Source organism: Dufourea novaeangliae, unplaced genomic scaffold (genome assembly GCF_001272555.1).
Source record: "Dufourea novaeangliae isolate 0120121106 unplaced genomic scaffold, ASM127255v1 scaffold7, whole genome shotgun sequence".
NCBI lineage: Eukaryota > Metazoa > Arthropoda > Insecta > Hymenoptera > Halictidae > Dufourea > Dufourea novaeangliae.
In genome coordinates, this window is record NW_015373896.1 from 2,418,723 (window position 1) to 2,432,667 (window position 13,945).

General features: G+C 38.8%; 1 protein-coding gene across 1 annotated transcript; it reads right to left on the minus strand.

Annotated features, from left to right (window-relative positions):
• Positions 1 to 2,728: 2,728 nt before the first annotated feature.
• LOC107191699 (retinoid-inducible serine carboxypeptidase-like) lies at positions 2,729 to 7,266 on the minus strand. Its single transcript, XM_015580801.1, has 9 exons — positions 7,209 to 7,266; positions 6,014 to 6,243; positions 5,210 to 5,440; positions 4,735 to 4,845; positions 4,109 to 4,334; positions 3,673 to 3,825; positions 3,507 to 3,584; positions 3,088 to 3,242; positions 2,729 to 2,807 (listed from the first exon to the last, which is right to left on the minus strand). Exons 1-9 carry the CDS (start codon positions 7,264 to 7,266, stop codon positions 2,751 to 2,753), a joined length of 1,299 nt encoding a protein of 432 aa, XP_015436287.1. The 3' UTR covers positions 2,729 to 2,750.
• Positions 7,267 to 13,945: the final 6,679 nt, after the last annotated feature.

Here is a 13,945-nt window from a genome sequence, read left to right on the forward strand (position 1 = left end):
GCATTGAAAAACTTGGAATTATTCACGAAAAGCGCTCGAGTCGTTAAAAGGAGGACGATTTTTCTATTTGCACTACTGCTTGTATAAATTATTTTATGTAATCCCCTTTTTGCATCCGGATCCACTGTCTATTCATAAAACACGCGACCCAACGTTCACCATCCCTACGCCATTTTGATTAGACAGAAGAAGCGAGAAAATTCGCCGGAATTCAAATTGTACAGCCTTACCGAAGACAATTAGATATGCATATTTTATGATCTATACTGTGTATAATTTATCAAAAATACTTTCCACCTCAGATCTACTTTGTTGACACTCAATTACTGGCGGCTGGGTCAATTGTGGCCCGTAACAAAATGTCACACACGCCCTATACACACACACATAAAACGATATTTAACTCCCATACACGAACAGATCGGTGATTTTGTTCGTCGATGGGTCACCGATGACCCGGCCAAAGGCACGTAATGGTTAAAAAAAAATTCAGTTCGTCTTATTGTCGGGCGGTTCCGAGGTCTTCAAAGGAGATCGGGGTGAGAAGCGTTGTTTGTTTTGCGCACCGTTCTCCGCCGTTGTCCCCCATCCAACGTCAGTTGGAATACTGAGAAACAAATCATCGTGGATTTGTCGGCGGAAGGAACCGGCGGATTAGAGCCTCCTGTCCGCGTGTATTTAACACGACCAGAGAATGATCGTTTGAAAACATAGTTGAGGATTGTCCTCAATGCGTGAACCCTGGCCGCCCCTTAAATCATTCGGTATAACTTGGAAAAACATTCACGGAAGGTTGGGCAGAGGGTAAAAATAATTCTAAATTAAGAAAGTCTTTTTCACCACTGAAATCATTTTTCGTGTTTTAATACAAGCTACCCATTTCAATTTGCAAATCGAAGTCATTTTCTATGCAAAAAATTGTGATGATCGAACCTACATTAACCTAAGGAGGACGAATTAACGCGACGTTTTGCGTTTTGCATAGCATCAAGTACATACTTTTTACCTGGTGGCCCCCCTTTTTGTGAATATTTACTTTCAATTACGATTATAATTGTTTTGCACAATTACAAGTGCAAAGTACCTATGTAATTGCAAGATAATTACATTATAATTGTGAAATGTAATTGTAATTGCAATTGTTCTGCGTTTACATTTTGCAATTACATTTTCCTTGCAATTGCTCCGCGATTACATCTGGGCGATTACGTTGTAAGTGCAATTACAATCGTCACCGAAGTTAGCTACAATTACGATTACAGAAATTAATTTGTATTTGTCCTAGCAATTACAATGTAATTATAATTTAGATTTTGTAATTAGATTACATTTTTCCCAACTCTGGTTCCGAATCACTGAGCGACAATTGCGAAACCGCAGATGCCTTTTTGCTCTTCGCGAGGCTGCAAGACGGGAGTCCTGTTTCCCGCTGATCGTTCCGTTTTACTGCCTCGTATTCCGGCCGTATCCAAACAATCGTCCAATATTGACAAAATTCGGTGGCTCTGTCTGCGGTGTGCCCACGGTTCTTGGGCTCGTTCGCAACCAGTGCAGTGGCGGATCGAGAAATCTTTTTTTAAGGGTACAAATCCAGGAGCGTTTCTTTTTCTTTCCATTGAAAAAAAGTAAACGTCCAAGACATTCAAATTTCAAAAAATATGACCTCGAGAAAACGTTTTTGCTTAGCATAATAGTTATCCCTTCTAACCAAATAATATTTCACTCACATTTTTTTTTCTATTTTTAAAAACAAATGAGATATTTAAGGTTCAGTGAGACTCTCTGTATATCCATAAAGTTTAATAAATATGAGGATACGTATTCACGCAGGATGCAGATGGAATATTATCAATTGCGGATCCAGGAACCTTTTTTTTGGGGGTCGGGGGTGGGGGTGCAAAATGTGTAAAAATGCATAAGTACATTTTTTTGAATTATTTTCTACAATTATAAATGGCATAATATTTTTATATTTTATTATTTTTTGGTGGGGGGGGGGGGGGATCGCCACTGCGCCCTCCCTCTGGATCCGCCACTGAACCAGCCACTGAACGACCGTTTTACGAGTGTGGGAAAACCGTGCGCGCGGTGGACCGTCCTGTAAACCGTGTGTATAACCGCGGATCGGCTGGTTCCCGTGTAAAATAAACCGACGGGCATCGTAAAACGGCCACCGTTTCTCGGAAACAACGAGGACCACGCGTCGAACTCGACGCGTGAAATTAACTGGCGATGTATATACTCGGCGGCCTGGGCCAAGTTTCTCTCCGCGGCGAACGACTGTGTGTCCTTTCCTAATAGCTTCCAGTAACCAATTTTCTATTGTTATTTACGGTGGACGGGTTGGTCAGCTGGAGAAATTTCTGACAAGTGGTCGAGATAATTGATATTTCATGATTTTTGTGCCAGTTGAGTGGCAAGACGATTCTACTGAAAATTAAAATGGATGTACAGGGTTGCCCACAAGTCACTAGATAATTTAAAAATAAAATAACTTTTATATATTAAAAAATTCACGTAAGAGAGAATGCATTTGTAGACAGACGAGTGTCTAGGAGAAAGTCTTTGCAAATGTAAGAAAAAGGAAGTAACACCACTCGTGTGCACGTGTTTCAGGCGTGCAAAATCGACGACGAAGCACGGAGAATTTTAATTTATTCGATCCTTAAGTGTTACTGTCAACTAAAAATTGTTAGCGAATACAATCTCGTCTTTGTCCTTCGACATTCGGCCGCTTTCCGTTTCGAGTATTAGCCCGTTAATTTCTTCAGAATTTCCTCCATTCCGGCGGGATTGTCCTTGGGGACCTGTCGAGCATAATAATTAATGAGAAAGGAATGATTTTCCTATCCTGTAATTCAGCTTACTCCTCTGTCTTCTTTTTTTCGCGAACTTTTTCGCTGTCAGTCGAAATTTTCGTACATTAAAATAATACTTTCACCGATGATTAACTGAATTGTTCATATTCAACTCTATTAGAAATTTCAGTTTGTCTGTTTAATCAGGAGATTCGTCTTTCGTTTAAACCATAGAATGATTGCAAAATGTTCTAATTAATGCAATCTCGTTAATAAAGTATTCAATTACCATGTGTCCAGCTCGGTTGACCCAGTACATGGCGAAGTTACGATAAGATTTCGCGTAGCCCTCGATCACGTTACCAACGGCCAGAGGAGTTCTGGCAGCCTTCGTCCAAGCGTCGGCGTCTTTCCACTTCATCTTCTCCACCCAGAGGACTGTGCCTGAAGCATTGTATCAATAGAAAATGATGCTTCTCTCGAAAACTATTCCTACCGAGTAACTAGTTAGCAGGCAAGCAATAAAGGTGTTATGAAGGTATTGATGTACTTGCAGTGTGATTCTCACATTCATCGATTTTCCTTTTCTTAGAACTCAATTATTCAGTCGATTATGGTTGCAAAAATTAAACAAGAAAGTAGAAAAAAGGTTCTTAAGTATAAATTTTTAAGTGGTACAAAACAATTATTATGTAAACATGTAAGTACCTGGAGTGTCTACGATGAGGTCCAAGTGTCCAGTAAGCACCACTACCTTCAGATCGGTTTGATTCAGCAGAAGCTCCACTGTAAACAGAGATCTGGTGAATTAAAACCTTCGTTCTACATATTTTTGAGAAACAAAACAATCAAGTTCCATCCTCGTGAACCGTACCTTTATCGATAACGGGTTTCATGAAATCCCCTTGCAACTTGTCGAACACATTGTTAGATTGATCGCCGTGATTCACCGGTAATTTCAGCGCCTGTTTCACCGGACCGTTCATCAAACTCCTCAGAGATATATCCTGAGACCTGATCGAAGTTTCTGAAACGTTCAAACGTTCACGGTTGCCCGTAAAAACGAAATCTCTAACAAGACCGTTCCTCGTTCTCCCAACTTAATCTGTTCCTCTGTGTCAAATTGGCACAGTGATAAAAAATTAATACAATGACGGGATAAATAGTTAAATTTACAAACATTCTTGACGATTGGGATACTTTTCTAATAATTTTCTAAATTTTCTAATAATAATTGTCAAGTTTATCGATATTAAATATTTCGTAAGATTCCCCAAGATGTGTTATCGCTCGGTTAGACGCTTGATTACCTTTTGCAAGGGTGTTCGCTGACGAAAGCGCTTTCGAGGAATATTTTCCTGGTACCATTTTCGTCAGGATATTGTAGAAATCGATATTATTGGTGACTTTTAAAATCACGCTCTCGGTGTAACCCCAGAGGGTGGTGGCTGTCTCCCAGTTTCTGGCGTTCACAGATTTCTTCGTCATCTGCGCCCATTTGTCGATCTCTTTGTACCCAGCGGTGTCTACCATACCCTGTCGAACAAATTTTTCTGAACAACTTTCGTGCTGTGAATCGGCCTATTTATATGTCTAACGTATTAAGCTGGTGCGTAAATAGTTTTATTTTTCATCATTAATTTTCATAATAAATTTCACTTCTAGCAGAATATTATATCAAACAGACAACTATAGCCTTCGATACTAATAAAAAAAAAGATTTTTTATCACACTGTATTATCCGCCATCTCGGTTCTCACTTGAGAATCCATTATTTAAATGCGATCAGTAACCAAGAAACATTCACTGGTGAACATCATTTTTACCCACTGTTGATGAAGATCAAGAGTAAATATTTAAAAACTTCTAAATTCAATTTTTTTTTAAATATTTAAAAATCAACGAGCTGGTTGTACCAAAAATCGTGGGATTTTACCGTGCCGAGTAAGAATGGCGCCCACGTCATCACGGAATCAATGGGTGAGATCCAAGCGTCCCCGAGAGCGACACCTTTCAAGTTGCTTTTTATGGTTCCCGCCTTTTGCGCCTATAACAACAAACGTATGTTAACATTCGTCACCGACAGAGATCACAGGTTTGCGTCTGTGTTATACATTTAAATAATATAATACATTTTAATAATAGTACATTTACAAAATAACTACAGAAACTACACCTTTTTCTTCCGTTTCCAAGTAACGTACTACCCCTCCCCAACGTACTCCCTGTAATATATTGTATGTTGCAAAATAACGTCTCCAGAGATTCAAATTCCGTTAAATGAAAAAACAAACCGTGATCTCGAATTCATTTCATTCGACTGTTGAGTGATTTCGAATTCTCGTACGGTAGGCACACGCGAAAAGACGAAATTAGTATCCAGAATTTCAAGTGGAATCCCGAACGCTCACCTTGTACCAAGCAAGAGCGAATTCCGCGCCCATTTTGCCGCCGTACGACTCGGTTGTGATGTAAGTGGGCACAGTCGCAAATTTCGGTAATTCCTTCAGGAAGCCTTTCATGCACTCTACAAGATCGTTGGCGATCTGAGCATTCGTCGTCGTGTACGCATTCGGGGCCGTGGTGTAGCTGAAGCCAGTGCCGACTGGATTATCGATGAAGAGGACATTGTAGTCTTTGACCTGCAGGGCAAATTGTAATTCAATCGTTCGACAGTTTTTTTCGAAACAGTTTTATTTCGACTGGTGTATTATAGGATATAATCTATATCCTATACAAAAATAGTTCAAGAATAGTTCAAAGTATACTAAAAAAGTTTTTTTTTCTGTTAAATTTTTCTTTTTATTCAGATTCAAAATGATGACAACACGAAAATATGGATAATGTGAAACCCACTAAAAAAAACGTATTAATGCACCACATGCACCGTACGATACTTTTTTCTTACTGTTTCTACTTTTTTCAATGTCCAGAACATTTTTTTTTCAATTGTTGATTTAACTTTATTGGTTTTTAGGAGCGATGCAAATTTGGAATAGACTGAAGTCATTAGTTTAGTTCTTTAAAGATGTTACAATCTACGTATAATGTTTCTCTTTTTTCCGTTTCTCTTTGCATCCTGCGATATTCTATGCTTGTGTAAAAGAGAAAAATAAAAAAATGGTCCAAAATAAGCAACTCTCTCTTAAAAAGTGGCTGTTGAATGTCCGAAAAAAAAAGTTAATTTGTTGAACAGTGTAATCGTTTTTACGTACCCAGGTGTAATTTCTCGGTCTCAAGTCGACGTCGAGGGGTCCAAGTTCCTCGAAATTTCCGTAGGAAGTGGATGACGCGCCCGGGCCACCTTGCAGCCAGATGACCAACGGTTTATTGTAGAACGAGGGAACCTTTGCCGTGGTGTAGTAAAGCCACCAGAACATGTTCGCGTTCGGTCGTACTTTCACGTATCCCCATTTTTGCTCCCCTGGACCGAATCCCCTTTTTGCTGTTTTGGATAAAAGTGAAATTTATGCAGGTTGCAATGCAATTTCATCGAATTCGCCATTCACGATTATTTATTATTTTTCATCGAATCGTCATCACAATATCATGATTCATTTGTCGTTTCATTCCCCTTTTTGGACCTTTAATTCCGATTTCTTTCGAAACTCTTCATAGTTTATAAGGGATTTGAATAGAAACACCGGGCAGGATTTCATTTTCGCTGATATTCGGCTCTTCAGGGTAAAATCATCCCTTCATGGTTAATGTGTGCTTTTCTATTTTCCATAATATCTCGAAATCTGTAGTAGATAAAAGAAAACTGTTACAATGAACCTTCAATGGGTTCTTATGCTCTATAAAACTGTGCAATAAAATTGTTAAAAATATATTTGTTTATTTAATTATAAGTAAAAACAAATTTTTAGCAATTTTATTTCATAGTTTTGCAGAGAACAAGAAGCCATTGAAGTTTTGTCGCAACACTTTCTTGATATCTGCTATAATTTTCAAGATATACAGAAAAATAAAAAAACACGATTATGTAGTACTATTCAGACATGTATTATTACTACGGTGGTAACGTCCCCCAATGCAAAGTTCTGCCTGAATTTAATTTTTATACATTAGTATTTAAATATCTATGAATATGCATAAACTTCCGTAGCCCACCGATTAACTTCTAATGGTGTATTTTAACTTTCCACCCGTTGGAGATCTCCGAATGTGAAAGGGACATTCGACAACTATTAATAAACTTTTACTTCCAGCAGAATATTATAATCAAACGGACAAAATATGGTCTTTAAAAAAAAAATAGACTTTTTATCACACTGTATTATCCATTCTTACTTTCCAATTACTTTCGTTAATTTAATAAATGTGTATTGTAGGAATTTGTCACGTTCAGACAATAAAATCATGAAATTCTCGAAACGATATAAATTTGCAAGTCGAATTGTTGCTTACCGAGGGTCCCCGAGGCGAGGCAGAACGCCACGAGAAGTAACACATGGAAACCCGTCATTGTTGCCGGAATAACAGATGACCGGAGACTAAATGCTCATAGTGTCATTCTGGACATCGTCTTATCTACCATTAGCGACCGATCGATTAGATATACAAACAGCCGATTGAATTTTGTCGTCAAGATTTCACAATTTTTTGTACGGTGCCTGTTGCAATCAAGTTGCTGCAATCGGAAGAACCTGACAGAGATACGACGGTTTTCCAATTAATTATTTTCCACTCAGCGGACTTTACAAAATACTCGGAGTCTCTGCGCGTGTGTATTTCCAACGTCAGAACTCTTTCTCTCGACGTATCATTTTTCATCTCCATAATATCACGATTCATTTGTAGTCCTGTATAATTAATTTCGCAGCTAATTACTGTACTAGTCGTATCTTTAAATTGATCAGTAGCTTCTCTTAATTTTATATCACATGTTTTTTTTCTTAAGTTCAACATCACGTGAACAACTGTTTTATCGTTGTAAATAAACTTTTATACGACATTTTATAAAATCTTGCCCCTGTCCGGCTCTTGTTGCACATGTGGACCGCCCAAATATTACCAAGACGAATTTTTTGAATTATTTGTCTCATAATCAAAAATGTTCCGTCACTTCGAAACTGTTACGAACCACTGCAGCAGAGGTTATCATTCCATACAAACATATAAATTTATGCAAAAATAATGGCCATCGCGTTTAAATTAGTATTGTGGTCTTATCCCGTTTAATCGACGAGGAATTTAACTTTCGCCGAAACGGCGGCGATAAGATCCAAAAAAAAAAGAAAAAAAAAAAAAACCGAAATAGACACTTTCACGAGGAAATAATTATTTATATTATAATCGTTTCGCGCCAAGAACACTTTCGGCCATTTTTCATCAGATTCAGGATCGATCGATTCGCGCCGGTCGATTCCGTTTCGGGCGGACGGGACACACGGTAGCTCGTCTCCGTTCGGTTAATCTGGAATGACAGATTACCCGGCTAACCGCCGATTTACATTTCATTTACACCCGACGATCTATCGCGACGATTGACAAATCGGATCCCATCCCTGTGCTTGTGAAATCCCTCGGCGAATGGGAAGGTCAAGTTTGCGGAGAATTCCGAGGTGGCAGCTCCTTTCTCGGCCCTGGACGATGCTTACGTAATCGTGGATCGTGAAAAGGAAACGAACGAAACGGCGTAGGGATGTTCGATTGCGATTCGATTTTTTAAAAAAATCGATTCTTTCACTTAAAATTGCTCTTTTCTTTACTTAAATTTGTATATAACAGGAATGATTCTTATTGATTGTATCTTAATGGAACAATTAGATTGTTATATAATTTAATGAAAAAAAATGAAAGTAAAATTTTTTTAACGAAGGTTAAAATCTTTAATGTGTTTAAAGATCGCCCGATTATAACAGTTCCATTCAGGATAAGAAATTAATATATTTTATTAGATTCCTATCTTCCATGTAATATAACGTGAACATTCAAAGTTCATTAAATTATTATCACGTGTACAGAGATGAAACACGATAAATCTTGCTCTCCATTCGATTTATCAACGGTCACATCGCTGCAATTCTACGAGATATACATGTCTATAAAAACGACAAGTACCGATAATGATTCAACGACTTCTCAAGTGAATTCGTAAAAATTCGTTATCAGCCGACGTGATTGCGTACACTATCTCCGGACTTTCGAGAGATTGTATCGCGTGTCTTTGTATTCAAATAACATCGTTCAACAAATTTGAACTTTTTCTCGGGCTTCTAACATTCAATAACAGCTTCTTAAAAATTTCTGTGCCCCGAATACGAATCTGCAAACGATTTTTCGCCAGCACCCTTAGTTATAAAAAAATTTGATTTCGAAAAAAAAAAAAAAAAAACAATGTAAATTTTTAACTTTGAACATTTCCTATGTTCAAACAGTAATAGTTATTCGGTTGATCGTTGCCGTCAAATTATTCTATAAACTCAATCATAAAATATAAAATCAATCAATATTACAAAAAAAAATTAAAATAATAAAAAAAAATCGAGATATTTAGGTCGTTCATGGTAATAATAATAATATTCTGACTGCATCCTCTTCGGAATGTTGACCCGTCAGAGAATTCAGTTATTCGTTGGAAATTAGCGACAGGTCGCGTCACGTGACATTCCTGGTTTCGGAGATTCCGGAATTCTCCGCGTGTATCCTAATAAATCAGCGCCCCCCGTTCGCCATTTTTATGATAATTTGCATACACACATATATCCATACGGATGACCGACTTCCAGACGAATTGTCCCGGTTACTTTTTATGCAAATGTAAACCGGGTAGGGGAGGGGGGGGGAGGGTGAAGAAAAGGTATTTGTGAATAATTGCGAAAGGCGCGTTTTCACTTTATCCATTATCTCGACGATCATTCCCAGCCCGTCGAAACTTCTCGTGCTGGGAGTAACGACGTTACTGCGAAAGTGATCGAGACAAACGCACTAATTAACACATTCTTCGTGGTACCAGTGAAACATTATCTTCTTCCTTTCCTGACGTCGACGAAATGAGTTTGAACAGTATCCAGTTGAACGAGGAGACAGTTCAATGCGATCTTTAGACGGAGAGGAATTAATGAGAGAAGATTAAACTGAAGAAATAACGATTAGATTAATCGAATTTGTGGAGAATTGAACTGGAGGAATTGAGAATAGAGGGGTTCGAATTGGAACTATCAAGGGTGCAAAATCATATCGTGTGAAACTCCAGGAGATTCTGAACAAATCTAATCAGAATATAAGAGTTATAGAATACCTGAACTCAGGGAACCTGTATGAGACCTGAATCTTAGAATTTAAACCTGAGACCCATCGGACTCAAAACCACAAGCCAGCGACTCTGTGGATATAAGAACCCAAGCCTAAGATTTCCTAGTTCTTAGTCCTAGATCGCTTGGACCCATGGAGGTAATGCCAAAACCTCCAGACCCTAGGACGCAAGTTCAAGATCCCCAGGACCCAATCCAGAGACCCCTGAACTCAAAGCATCCAAGCCCAAGATCTCCTAGACCCAAGCTCAAGATCAGAGGATTCAAGTCTGAGACCCCCGGACTTAGGGACCCATTCGTTATCCTATGTTCGGAAGGCCTGGGATGTTTTGAGCTTGGGTCCTTGGGTCTCTGGATCTGTGGGGTCTCGGGCTTAGAACTAATGGGTCTTGAACTTGGGTCCTTGGGTTTGAGGAGTTTAAGATTTGGGTCCTTGAGTCTGAAGAGTTTGAGGTGTGGATCCTTGGGTCTGTGGGGTCTTGGACTTGGGTCCTTGGGTTTGAGGAGTTTAAGATTTGGGTCCTTGAGTCTGAAGAGTTTGAGGTGTGGATCCTTGGGTCTGTGGGGTCTTGGACTTGGGTCTTTGGATCTGTGGGGTCTTGGGCTTGGGTCCTTGGATTTGTGGGATCTTGGGCTTGGGTCCTTGGGACTAGGGGATTTTTTGGCTTGCGTCCTTGAGTTTTTACGGTCTTGGGCTTGGGTCCCTGGGTCTGTGGGATCTTGGGCTTGGGTCCTTGGGACTAGGGGATTTTGTGGCTTGCGTCCTTGAGTTTTTAGGGTCTTGGGCTTGGGTCCCTGGGTCTGTGGGATCTTGGGCTTGGGTCCTTGGGACTAGGGGATTTTGTGGCTTGCGTCCTTGAGTTTTTAGGGTCTTGGGCTTGGGTCCCTGGGTCTGCGAGGTCTTGGATTTGGGTCTCGGCTGTATTTGAAAATTTTAATATTTATCCAAGTCTCCGCTGGAACGTCAGGGCTTCGAACGTGCGTTCCCGCTCGTTTACAATATAGAGACGATGCGTGTAATCGGTTACACAACCGGGTTGGTTACGAAGTCACGAAGAAATGAGGCACGGCCGTCGTACAAATCCAAGTCACGAGCATCGATCGTCAGCGTGGCCAAGGAATGAAATCTTCCTTCCTACTTCGAGTGTGGCAACTGCGGCCTAGTGTCGTGTAATCGTCCCGACTGGTCCCAGAAACCGTACGTTCGATCGTTTCGTAGGTATTTTTTCATTCTCTTATTTCCACAGGTAACTGCTTCCTTTCCCTTCGAGGTCGTCCTTCGATCTCTACGCGATCCGTAGGAAAGTGAAAGCTAGAGAGTGGCCGTCAGGGCCCTCGAAATTCGGTAAAACAGAATTTAAAAGAGAAATTACTACTACGCTGTTTTTTTTTTTTTTTCTTCCTCATCACGGTACTTTATTATGGGATTAAACGTATCAGACGACCATTAGAAAATCGATCGTCGAACGGAAATTTATTTCCCACATACATTTTATCTGGTGTCTGCCTCTTGATGCTCGAGGGCCCTAACTTTTAATGGGACGGTAAATATTTTACTTGTATGTCGGTAAAATAACATAAGTTCAAGCGACCGTTTAATCCTCGCCACGGGGACAATGTCGCGCGGTAATTTGCCATTTTAAGTATGGTCACCGGTAACGATCGCGATCAACGATAATCACCCCGGTGGTAAATTGCACCTACTTAACCGTGGTCGTAGTAAATTAATTCTTAACAACGGCGTCGGTCTACGTACAACGAAAGTGAGAAATAGTCACGAAGGAGAAAGTGAACACAGCGTCATCGGTCGAGCATTCGTCGATGAGGCGCGATTGAAAAGAAAAAGACAGAAAAGAAAAATGATTATTTCTTAACCGTATATGTTCGTCGTGTATAGGGTAAGCCTGTCAGTTACTGAGTCCCCTCCCCCTGGTTATTGTATCCTTGCATTATTCTTTTGTACAGTAAATTACATAATCATTAAAAATCTTTTACACAGTAACTGAATTTTCATATGTATAAGGGCACAAATGATTATGTTTTTATTTTCATTACTATCGCAAATTAATTGTAATACTTAATTATAAAAAAAAATCCTACTTACTTAAGAGACAAAAATATAATTTAAAAAAGTTCCGAACAAAATATAAATAACTTTTTAATTGACCGAAAACTGAGTAACTGACACACTTACTGTACGGGACAAAAGTAATCTAACAGGCCCGAAACCGTGACGGCTGGTGATACACCTCTTTTTTTCTCTCTCTAACATTCAGGTAATCGATTCGTCGTTTAATTACACCTATTATTAATCCTAGCCTTTCACAGAATGGACACTTGAATGGTGATGTTTTATTCATGTAAGAAAAAAAAAAAAATATGAAGAAAGAAATTATGATTTACCAGTCGTTAACGTCGACAATGATTCCGGTTACGTAACGGAAACATGAAAATGTGTCACAGAATTTATGGAACACAGTGAAATCGAGAAACCTGTATATGTTCGTGTTTGTTTATCGATTTTGTTTGGTTTGGAATGGTTTAGAATGGAATGTCTAATTAAATTGGAATTAGTGGTTGGTAATGATTGCCAGGTGATGCTTCGGTGATCCATATGATTGCGCAAGATGATCGTTTGTGGTGTAAATTGTGTAATATTTTCATATTATCATGTGAGAAAAGAAAAACAATTTTTTGCGAGAATTTTTCAGGGAAACCGTGTGTAATCATTTTCACGATAGTTCTAGTATTTAACAAAGACAGAAATTTCAGGAAAATTTTGCATAATGTATATTAGTTTATCTAGTCTTCAAAGCATTTTCGATAAAAAAAATTATTTATAAACATTAGCAATATAAACGACAAAACGAGAAATTTCATTATTTACCATTTCCTAGATAATGGTACTTTTTCTAAGGAGTTCGAATATCAATTCACTTCGGACATTACAGATGACATTTTCAGTTTCATTTCCGAGTTCAATGGACAATTACGTACGAAAAACGTTAGTGAAAATTTGCCAGTCGATGCGTTAATATATGAGACGTTTTAAGCGAGAAAGTCTCCGTACGAGGCCAAGCGTCGCGATAACAGCGGAATCATCCGCAGACACCAACTGTAGATATCGAAAGAGCTGCTGGGGCGTAATTAGAAAGATCGATCAAAAATGCCTCGACGTGTTCCATTCGGACGAGTACGGTTAATAGAGATAATAGGGGAATAATGGCCATGGGCAGGATGCGACTCGATCGAGATAACGCGTAGGCGCGGACGATAATGAGGGGAAAGAGGGGGGGCGATCGACGACGCGGAGGAACGTCAAGCGTAAATGTCGATCCTTTCAGAAACGAATTAAGGGTGAGAGCAAGGGCGATACACCGTGATATTGTATGCATATTCGGTAGGATTATTAATTATTAATTATAGGCCAGAGACGATACGGTAATTGGTTTGTTCGACGAACTTTCCAATTTTTTTTTTTAAATTAAAAACAATTAATTGTTTTTACAATATGGAAAATATTTTTGTTGTTTCTACTTATTTGTAATTTTTTTTTCATTTAAGTAGTTTGAAGTAGTTTAAAATATTCAATTTTCAAAATGAAATTTGTAAAATTGATAAAAAGTATAAAGCGTCATATGGATCCCCATCTAGATACGACACAGCGTTTACTCGTCGCAACGAAAAGTGAATTCGAAATCTGATAACGTAGGTCTGGTAATGGTCGTGTAATGGTTACTCGTGACCATTGATTTTAAAATAAATTGAACCTAGATTACTAAACTATCCATATTTCTATAACTAACCATTTTTAACAATTACGACTGAAAGAGACCACGTAACATTTCGGAAAAATATTATTTTTATTGAGATAGAAATCTACTTTGT

Bases quoted from the DNA above. Each gene is read 5' to 3' on its own strand.
- LOC107191699 (XM_015580801.1), bottom strand. From the start codon at position 7,266: ATGACGGGTTTCCATGTGTTACTTCTCGTGGCGTTCTGCCTCGCCTCG. The intron at 6,244-7,208 runs GTAAGCAACAAT...TATCCAAAACAG, and splicing joins CCTCGCCTCGGGGACCCTCG to CAAAAAGGGGATTCGGTCCA. The intron at 2,808-3,087 runs GTAATTGAATAC...TATGCTCGACAG, and splicing joins TCAACCGAGCTGGACACATG to GTCCCCAAGGACAATCCCGC.